The 11,503-nt window shown below is 40.2% G+C and overlaps 1 protein-coding gene across 1 annotated transcript in view; it reads left to right on the plus strand.

The window, feature by feature from the left end:
- Positions 1 to 10,914, plus strand: part of LOC139435997 (inactive dipeptidyl peptidase 10) — a 36,686-nt gene extending 25,772 nt beyond the window's left edge. The window contains exons 2-4 of the mRNA XM_071207120.1: positions 3,495 to 3,609; positions 8,464 to 8,559; positions 10,817 to 10,914. Coding sequence (XP_071063221.1) covers positions 3,495 to 3,609; positions 8,464 to 8,559; positions 10,817 to 10,914 — 309 coding nt within the window. The remainder of the gene's footprint in view (positions 1 to 3,494; positions 3,610 to 8,463; positions 8,560 to 10,816) is intronic.
- Positions 10,915 to 11,503: the final 589 nt, after the last annotated feature.

An 11,503-nucleotide genomic window follows, 5' to 3' on the forward strand; every position in this document is an offset into this window, starting at 1 on the left:
CCAGTTTGAGCAAATGTTGAAAAGTATCAATCATCACAATCCTGACAACCAAGCCTATTGCGCAACATGTACATACATACTAACTTGAACCTATTTCAATCTTATATTATTGCTCCCAACTAACATAATACAGTTATGTGAGATTTGTTGACATAATATATTTAACTGAAATCAAAGTGTTCGTAACTTTCCACCTCTGGTTTGAGGATATGACTTGATCTGGGTGCTGACTGTTGAGTCAGTAAGTGTGTCACTCTGGGCGTCCTGTAAGCACCAGCAGTCTCTTTAGCACTACTTTCATCTTCCTCTGACATTTAGACACAAATGTCAGATATTACAATTTACGAGGCAATCACTTTGTACAGTGCCACGGCATCCTGAGGAGTACTTGTCTTGCAGCTTAGATTACACGGACAGTGATGTGATGACAGCTGCTACATGTATAGAGTGCGAGACTGAGTGTGGATAGAGCTGTGCGGGAGAGTGTGTGCATCTGTCCTTTACTTTGACTTCCAGACAGAAGAAAGAAGGGGCAGCCAGTGGTGGACTGTAATAAAGGACATGCACTCAAGTACCGTGCTTGAGATACTTGTACTTCAGTTGAGTATTTATATTTTATCCACAACTATTATGGAAGCCAGTGTTGTACGTTTTACTGCACTATCTGACAGTTTAAGTTACTTTACAGATTCTGATTATAAGCTAATACAAAATATAGTTCAACATTCTTAAAAATAAACTATGATACATAGGTTAACATATTCAGCAGCAGTTAATACTTTTATAATAATTACAATCCAGTTATTAAATAAATATGATTCTGAAAAGGGCTTAGTCGTGACATTTGTTCATAGACTTCTATACAATCGGGCCCCTTTGTACGTGACGTGTGGAATCGCCCCCTGCTGGATATTATGCATAATGCAGGTTTGAGGCTCTTCTTCACTGGCCTAACTTTTTTAAATCACTATTAAAATGGCCACTGGGATTACACCTATATATTATGTATCGAGCAATCATGATGTGTGTCTTTAAATCCTGTTAAGCATGATTTTGAAAAAATGCCTGCAAGGGTCATGAAGTCCCCCAACCTGTACCGTATCTTCAAAGAGACCACGTAGATGCCTCCATTGATTGTCCAATGATCGTGATACATGTTCCTGTCTCATCTCCTCTGGTACGTAGCTTAGTCAGGGCTACTCCTAAACAATATAAGCGGTTAAAAAGGATCTTAGTGGTTCCTTCATTGTTCATAATTGAGTTAATAAACTGATTGAAATGTGGCTAAATAGGAAATTGGGGGATAAATGAGAAAGAGAGGAAGTGAGAAAGAGTGGGAGAAAGAATGTCATGCATGGAGGAGCAGGGGTAGTTAGAGTCGCCGTGGCTTTTCAAGGACACGTCAGCCCTCTGTGGTGTTAATGAAATGAGCAGCGGGCCTGATAATAGAGCAGTCTTATGAGTCTGGGGGGGCTCTGAGTAATGTCACACTGCATCTGGAACTGCGCGTCTGAGGTCATGGTAACAATACAGTTCCATTTACGCTCGACTCCTCTCACACTGTTCCTCAGTGTGAGAAAGGCTGCAGGAGGTGGGGAAGGAGGAGCTGCAACTCTATTAGATTGCCTTTGTGATCTCGGCTCCTTTATGACATGTGAGAGAAAACACTTCATGTCAGCTGGTCAGTCTGCATGTTTGACTTGTTGAGTTGTAAACAGTTTGTAAAGTAACTCAAGTACTGTTCTTAAGTACAATTAGGTGCTTGTACTTTACAGTAAGTGAGTATCTCCACGTGATGCTACTGTGTACTTCTTCTATCCCACTACAGTTCAGATGTACATGATGTACTTGTACTCCACTACATGTATTTAATACCTTTAGTTACTCTACAGATGTGGATGAATGATGTGAAATATAACCAAGTGTTGAATCAGACTTTAGTTCCACCTGGAGTAAATCCACCAGCTACCCTGCAGTCTCCAAAGTCATTCAGACTAGCTGCACCTTCACCAGCTACCCTGCAGTCTACAAAGTCATTCAGACTAGCTGCACCTTCACCAGCTTTGAGAACACTTTCATGATCAATCATTATAAAACATATCAGATATATTATTCTGAAATGGACCAATCGGCACAACGACTACTTTTACTGTAGCTACTTTCACTATATTGTGATGAGAATACTTTTCTACTTTCACTTGAGGAACATTTTGAAAGCAGGACTTTTTCTGTAACAGAGTATTCCTACACTCTGGTACTTCTACTTTTACTTAAGTACAAGATCTGAGTACTTCTTCAACCTGTGGTTATAGGTATCACAGGGACACAGTAACTCTAAACCATCATGTCAAGTACCCAGACAATGGATTTCAGAAAAAGTCTGAGATGGAAGCTTCTTTGTAAAATCTGAAACGAGCTCTAATTGGCAATCATTTTGTTTCACCTTCCCTCCAGCCAATCATGATGCAGTCGTGGGCTGGTGGTCAGTGATCACTGTATTTCACCTGCAGGGTTTTGTGGGTAATTGAGGCCAGGAGTAGCTGCGGTGAGAAGACATACTATATAGGGTGTGAGACTTAATTCCTCTTACAGGGGCAGCAGATGTGGTGAGCCGCGTTAAGGCCGTCTGATTCCAGGACTCAGAGAGGGAGTGGTACGCCACAGCTTCAACACCCTCCTGGATATGTTCTCCACTGGAGATTACATCTCCCTCTCTGAACTTTACGGCCACTCAAATCTCTCTGCAGCCAAATCTCTCTGCAGCCAAATCTCTCTGCAGCCAGTCTGAGAGACAGAGCCGGGAATGCAAATGTTTGCTTATCTGCCCAAACAAATAACTGGAAGTGTTTCTCTCCATAGGTCAGAGGGTGTGCTTCAATGGAAAGGCTGGCCGTGATTGAACTTGAGCACATTCTGTTGAATTCCAAGTGTTCTGGCCCACAGTGAGGCGCATGCAGAGCGCTTCATTCCTTCACCACGAAGGGGGCAGGATGGGAAAGATTCAATGTGACCCGTGTTAGTACGTACAGTAGGCACCACTGTGTGCGTTTTGTACGACATGCAGTCCGTTATTTACTTATTTTGGGCAATTCTATGCAAAATATATTTTGTATAGGATCTCAAACCATAATATGTTCACATAATTATTGAAATGCTGCTTCTCATTTCCAGCCTTGGATGAGTAGTAATTTGTCTTTATTTGTATTATTGTATCACTAATGTGTGCTTTTTCTCTATATTTAACACGTAAGCTACTTTTGTATCGCTCACCTTTTATCTGCTTTGTCACTGTAGCTGTAATGTGTAAATATCCCCCTGAAATACTGATCAGCTGGAAGGTCTTTGTTTTCATCATGAAAACACGTCAATATGTATTTCCTGTTCCCCCCTAACTCCATCTCTCTCTCTCTCTCTCTCTCTCTCTCTCTCTCTCTCTCTCTCTCTCTCTCTCTCTCTCTCTCTCTCTCTCTCTCTCTCTCTCTCTCTCTCTCCAGGACCTGGGCGGGGGTATTCCTCCACAGAGGAACTGGAAAGGCATTGCCATCGCCCTGCTGGTCATCCTGGTGGTCTGCTCTCTCATCACCATGTCCGTCATCCTCCTCACCCCGGGTAACTCAGCTCTGATTGGCTCTGCGGTCCGATTGTCCTGTTGTCGCTCTAGTTAAAACATCCCTGTTGACATCAGGGTGTACGTGTTTCTGTAGCTTCACCTTAGTCGCCTCAACTGTACAAGGTTCTGTCGTTCTTTCATTCAAGAATGTGTATGACATTAAGGCATGCAAGCTGTGTGTGGCTATAGTTCCTACATTACCATTAGATGACTGCCCCACAGATCATTATCATCCACTTCTGCAGGTCTCACCTCACTCTTTCGTTTCTTGGGGAAACACATTATGTTTTTGCAAATGGCTGAGCTTGTTCTACTGCTATCAAGTGACCCAGAACATTATTAAAGCAGAATCAAATGCTGTGCAATACACTTCAACAGGATGTTATATTGCTGTGAGAGATACATTACACAGATGTGTGTACAACAATGTGCTCCTTGTGACAAGATTGGTGGAATATTAGAAAATGAAAAGATTCACTCTAAAAAAAATACACCGGCTCTACTTAAATAAATTGAGGTAACAATTTGCGTTGATCTTTTTAAGTATTTCCAACTTAATCGATTATTAAGTTCATCCGAGTACCCATTTATAATCTGATTAACTCAATTAGTTCAGTACTACAAACATAATTGCTTTCACCTTTAAAAAAAAAAAAATGAAGTTGAACCAACTTCTTTTTAATCGTAAAGATGGAGTGATATTAAGTTGCATTTTGTTTCATTTAAGCTATTGGCATTTATTTATTGAAGTCCATACTACTCAAAAATGTCCATGCAAATTGTTACCTTAATTTGTTTGAGTATTAGAAATGTTCTCAAACATGAAATAAAAGTAAATACAAAAAATGTAAAGGTCCCATGTCATGCTTTTCCGGTTCTCACCCGTCCCCTTGTTATGAAGGAGCTCCAGCAAGCCGTAGGACAGAGAGTGAATACACAGACTATACAGAGATGCTGTGAGAAACCAATGTGATTTTGGAACATTGAACAATGTGAATCTATTTTAGTAGACCTCAACAATGGAGTTATAATAATAATAATAATTCCTTATATTTATTATAGCGCTTTTCCAGATGCTCAAAGCGCTTCACAAATACACATTTACATTTATGATCAGTAGAAATGGCCATGACATGGGACCTTTGAATAAGTGATGAACCTGCTTCCAACGTTTGTAACATCTCTTTTGGGTAGCTTAGGTGGAGTGAGTATATTAGCCCCATCAGCATCGCACAGGCTCTTGTCGCATCCCAGATTTGAAGGACTTCTGTTCCTTCAATACGTTTCTTGTACCCGCACCCCTGGTCAAGACAATCGTCAGCACCTCACTGCTAGCTTCCACTTCACCATCCTGGAATAGGTAGATTAGAAAATACATTTCGGTGTTTTTGGTCCAATCAGATTTGAAAACATTGCATTGTGTTTCAGGTTAACACAAGTTACAGTTTGATTTAGGCATCTTCTTTACTTACTTAAGTTTTCCCTGAAGAGATCCCCCTTTTCACGAAGACACACCACCAAGCAACGGATAAGATAAGATAAGATGGTACCTTATTGATCCCAATTTGGTAAATTGTTTTTGTTGGAGCAGCATAAAAGACCAGGAAGTTTACAATAAAACAAAACTACAGATAAACAAGAATAGAAATAAAATAAAATAGAAAATATATGTGTTGAAATAGAAAATATACATGTAGAATTTGATATGATATTAAATATACAATATATATATACATACATATATGACATGGAATATTACTATTAAATATTGAACAGATTATATAAATGTAAAATGTACAACGTGGTTTTATTATTCCAAGAGAAACTACGGAGCAGAGAGTTCTCTTCCAGCCAGAGGTGATTTATGGCAGTGGGCAGGAATGTGTTCCTGTATGGGTCCTTGTGACCGCGGAGCTGCAGCAGTCTGTTGGAGAAGGAGCTCCAGCAACCTCTTTTATTCTTTCCACCAAATCATCCTTAAAAGGAGAACATTTTAATGTTGAGAAACAATAACAAAGGCTTGGTTTGCAAGAACTGAACATGCCGGTCATTGTCAGTTGCTGTTCATATTTATTTTAAATCAGTTTTTTTATCAAATGTAACGTTAATTCTAACGAGAAAAAAAATACATAGGCTATATATAAATATATACATACTGTACTACAAATAATGAAGTTTGACTGCAACTGTGTAACAAAGGATATAGGAGGATACAAACAGCTATCAGTATGCTATGTATGCTACAGTAGCTTAAAACAAGTAGCTAATGAGTACCTTGCAGCTTGTGTCACACTGTATATGCAGTAAGCAGCTGTTGTAAATTAAGCTGAACACAAATGGCTACTTGCCACTGCCAGGTAACTTCATAGATTATTAGGTTACAATCCTGTTGCTCCACTGCTACCAAGTGTTCTACTCTCAGGATAACTCCACATGCGGTCTAGCAGAGTCCAAGCGTATGTTCAGTTTTGAAACTATACTGTTGAAACTCAATAGATATGAGTTACTCTAACTTAGTATATCCCTAAAGTTGAGGTAAAAAACAAAAATGTTATTTTGAAAAAGTATTCATTTTTAAGTGGAATCTACGAACCCCATGAATCGTTTTTTAGAGTGTTGAAACATGTCTACATCACCCCTCCACTGATGATATCTCCGGTTTTAATGGAACAAGTCATTCGTTATACTCTGCTTGCATTATGTAATGACAATAACGTAATCTAATGCAATCTAAACAATGGATGTGTGAGTAAAATAATCTGAGTAACTTTAATAAAAAAAGGATTATCCCTGTTACCTGACCAATACCAAATGGCTCACTAGTAAAGTAGCAACTATAAGTGTAAAGCGTGGATATATATATATATCGCGTAGCCAGATCCTTCTCCTAGTGTTGCTGTTTCTGCTGGATGAGTAAAGTATATGATAATGTTCAGTCAAAATATCTTAAATATATGTGATTTGTTTAGTTCTGCTAACTCAACCTAATAAAATAAAAGCACAACACAGATTGATGCAACTTTAGTCTTGAGTTGAATAATAGATCTTTTTAAAACACATTTTTCAAGTTAGAAATTATAGATGAAATGATTTGAAAAGAGTACACTGAATTTGTTTGCTCATTGTACCTAATTTCAGAGGTGGAAAAAGTACTCCGATTACTTACTTAAGTACATTTAGTAATATTGTAAAGATACAAGTCCTGCACTCAAAATGTTACTGAAGTAAAAGTAGAGTATTATAATCAAAATATACTTTTAAGTACCAAGTACTTATTGTGCATTACTGTATTTTCAAAATATTGTATTAGAATTATTGATTATTTATTGTGTTCATCACATCAATGTTGCACTTGGTAAACGTGTGGTTTATTTGAATGGCTTTATGCACGACTGGTCAGACCTTCATGGCCTCCATCAACACGCTGGAGTTATCAAGGAAAGCCAATATGGCTGACATTCAAAATGACTTGGCCTGTTATTGTGCTCACAATCAGCAGCTGTCCTATTCACAAGAAGCTGACAATTGGCACATTCTATTTCCGCTAAAGGCAAAACATTTCATAATTAAAAATGAAATATTTCCACGGGCAACAATTGAACGAGGGTTTTCTCGTCCAGTCATGATCATGCTAATGAACATATGACATGTATCGTTCTGTGAGCATCTTTGTTTTGAATGGGGGTAAATAACTGCATATAACTCACTCAACAGAGTTAGATGTGTCTGCCAAGAAAATATAAAATCCAACTGTTTCTATTTTGATTGTAATAAATATGAGAACGTTGTGGCCACCTGGAATACTTCTTTGAAATAGTTATCAGCAGGTTGCAGTAATGAAACTGTATTTTGTATTATGTGGAGGTCCACTTCTAAACCGGCACATGACTAATGTAAATCCACTCTTCCCTTTTTGCTCAGTGTTGGCCTCCTATGTGTGAGAAACATTTGGTTTCACTTGGCGGGGTGCATACAGTAGGTGTACACAGTTTGATACATATACGTCCTGCCTCATGGCAGAGGTGAACTGTATATCAAAATATGAAGTTATTTGTTAATATGTTACGTTAAAGGTGGGGTAGGTAAGTTTCAGAAACCGGCTCGAGATACATTCCATTGAATGCTCTTAACATCCCGATAGCAATGAATATCTGAAGTGCTTTGACAAAAAATCCATAAAACAATTTCATCTGTAGAAGCCGTAATACTGTAAAAAGTACAGCCTACCTGCCTGTCAGCCTTCCATCGGGGCACAAACTTGTCTCGTGCCCTCATTGGTCATGTGCGCGTTCGTGTGTGTTGGAGGAGGGGCTCTGTCAGGAAGTGGCAGATTTTCTCCGGTTGTGTATTTTCAAATTCAAGCGATCTCGAGCCGGTTTCTCAAACTTACCAACACCACCTTTAAGTATCTATTTATGTAATGTATGTATATTGTTGATGATCTTTTGTATAGTTAGGAACTCTGCAGTTTCATGCAACCTCTTGACTGATCTAAATTCTATTCATTTATAAGCCAAAGTTACCAAACATATTCGGCCGTGCAGATAAAAGTCGGACATAGATCGTAATCATGTATTGTAGTTTTGCATGTCTTGTTTCAGTAACTACTATACCTGAACTACCAACATCACACAGTCATGTATCCCAGGATGCTTTCCAACATCTGCAATACATGTTAGGGTGACCTTGTTTTGGTTGTTTTCTTGTCAGTGAAACATTTAAGTGTTGGTGTTTAAAGTGATTCCGTAGGTCAGCTGTTGCTTCAGATTGATGTTGAACTGTGTGTGTGCTAGTAAGAAAATGTGCAACACACGTTTACTTCAAATGCTAACAATTCATTGTTGCTTTTGCAGCTGAAAGCCAACCTGGAAGTGACACTAAGCTGTCTGTGGAGGATCTGTTCAGACCGGAGTTCCAGGTCCACGACCCGGAGGCCAAGTGGATCAATGGTGAGTGATGAGCAACACCGACTGTGGTCTGCTGGGATCTGCACGAAGGTTATCTTGTAATGCCTTCAGATGCAAATGAGCAGGGCACTGACATCAGCATGATGTGCAACCAAGTGCCTTCAACTGATTTATGCTTAAAGCAACATCATTTGGGAGTACTGATAAGATGGGAGAAGATGGGAGTACTGATAAGATGGGAGTACTGATAAGATGGGAGAAGATGGGAGTACTGATAAGATGGGAGAAGATGGGAGTACTGATAAGATGGGAGAAGATGGGAGTACTGGTAAGATGGGAGTACTGATAAGATGGGAGAAGATGGGAGTACTGATAAGATGGGAGAAGATGGGAGTACTGATAAGATGGGAGTACTGATAAGATGGGAGTACTGATAAGATGGGAGAAGATGGGAGTACTGATAAGATGGGAGAAGATGGGAGTACTGATAAGATGGGAGTACTGATAAGATGGGAGTACTGATAAGATGAGAGTACTGATAAGATGGGAGTACTGATAAGATGGGAGAAGATGGGAGTACTGATAAGATGGGAGAAGATGGGAGTACTGATAAGATGGGAGAAGATGGGAGTACTGATAAGATGGGAGTACTGATAAGATGGGAGTACTGATAAGATGGGAGAAGATGGGAGTACTGATAAGATGGGAGAAGATGGGAGTACTGATAAGATGGGAGTACTGATAAGATGGGAGACGATGGGAGTACTGATAAGATGGGAGAAGATGGGAGTACTGATAAGATGGGAGAAGATGGGAGTACTGGTAAGATGGGAGTACTGATAAGATGGGAGAAGATGGGAGTACTGATAAGATGGGAGAAGATGGGAGTACTGATAAGATGGGAGTACTGATAAGATGGGAGTACTGATAAGATGGGAGAAGATGGGAGTACTGATAAGATGGGAGAAGATGGGAGTACTGATAAGATGGGAGTACTGATAAGATGGGAGTACTGATAAGATGAGAGTACTGATAAGATGGGAGTACTGATAAGATGGGAGAAGATGGGAGTACTGATAAGATGGGAGAAGATGGGAGTACTGATAAGATGGGAGAAGATGGGAGTACTGATAAGATGGGAGTACTGATAAGATGGGAGAAGATGGGAGTACTGATAAGATGGGAGAAGATGGGAGTACTGATAAGATGGGAGTACTGATAAGATGGGAGACGATGGGAGTACTGATAAGATGGGAGAAGATGGGAGTACTGATAAGATGGGAGAAGATGGGAGTACTGATAAGATGGGAGACAATGGGAGTACTGATAAGATGGGAGTACTGATAAGATGGGAGACGATGGGAGTACTGATAAGATGGGAGACGATGGGAGTAGTGATAAGATGGGAGACGATGGGAGTACTGATAAGATGGGAGAAGATGGGAGTACTGATTAGATGGGAGACGATGGGAGTACTGATAAGATGGGAGAAGATGGGAGTACTGATGAGATGGGAGACGATGGGAGTACTGATAAGATGGGAGACGATTATGGATAGTTAATTCCTGCATACCTCATCTGACGATTGGGTTTTGTCCCGGTCTTTGTTCTTCAGGCAGACTGAAGTAGCATGTCACATGGCTATGTAAGCTATTTTTGATAATTACTATTGAACCATAAATACTGATATTACTGATATTGATACTGATAGTGATATCCTATTGTTTTTTTATCACTTTTTGTTTCTTCTGGCAAAGTATAATTTCCACTAATATAGATGTCTTAGTTTTGATCAATTGGACAATTAATATTATTTTAAGTAATCCCCTTTAGACACTTTTTAAAAGACACTTTCATGATGTGTGTGTAACAGTACTTCATGTTGCAGTCATCTCCTCAGATGTGGGTGATTGTAATGAATAATAAAGTGTTTACATCGAACAGAAGGGACAATAACTTCCTGGTATAGAACTGGTTTTTCATTTACGGCAAAGATGTTGCTTTGTGTCTGCTTCGCTGCAGTCCGGCCAAAACAGAGGACTTGTTTCACTCTTCATCGGACCAAGTCCAACTGTTGTTAGACAATAGTGTTTTCCATGAAGTCATCCTGTTAAAAATAGTAGAGAGCTCGAGGCGGAGGCAACCATTTGAAGCAGGCGGAGCCTCGTAATTCTCTATTCAGAACAATTCTGGAAATAAATGAAAATGCAGAAGTTGTCATTGGCCTTGAGGAGATGTCTGGCTCTTAGAAGGCATTTGAATGTGTTTATAATGAGACCTCATTGTCTTCTAATCACAGATAAAGCCGTCATCAGGCTTCATCGCCTGCCTGTTCCGTGGAACGACACCATCAGCACACTTGAGTCATACTCACTAGTCCTGTGCATCATGCAGTAACATGAGTGACAGCCAACTGAATACACCACCTGCTGTACATATATTTATACAAAACACCTTGATTCATACTTGACATGAACGACATCTCGATGACTTCTGAGGGTGCTTTGTGCGAGCAAACAACAGCCGAGTGTTGAGCGGGGGTGGGGGGGTGACATCTCTCTGTTACTCTGTGGAACAGCCTGCAGACGGTTCAGTCTGAAACAAGCCGCCGTGTTTCACCCCTCGCTTTACCTTGCATGCAATTATGCAAATTCCAATGCTGGGATTTATTTCCCCTCGCCTTATTTACATTGAATTGATTCCTCACTTGCCAGACGGGGATCATATGTTAAGCCCGGAAGGCTTTGGCTGGAAATAAACCACATCAAGTGAAGTGCAAGGGATTCTGATTATGGTTTGCCAAGGCGGGGGGGGAGATAACAATACCTCGGAGGGAGAGCGTGGACAGAGTTGTGTTGATGGCGTGTTGCCCTCCGTCTGCCTCTTCCTGCAGATCTCCGTGTTTGGCTCTCCTCTCCTCTGACCATCCGCGGTGGCTCAGACTGGGCGCCCGCGGGCAAGAGGCGAGGCCTTTCTTTCCATCAAT

The sequence above is a fragment of the Pseudochaenichthys georgianus genome, chromosome 21 (assembly GCF_902827115.2).
Source record: "Pseudochaenichthys georgianus chromosome 21, fPseGeo1.2, whole genome shotgun sequence".
Classification (NCBI taxonomy): domain Eukaryota; kingdom Metazoa; phylum Chordata; class Actinopteri; order Perciformes; family Channichthyidae; genus Pseudochaenichthys; species Pseudochaenichthys georgianus.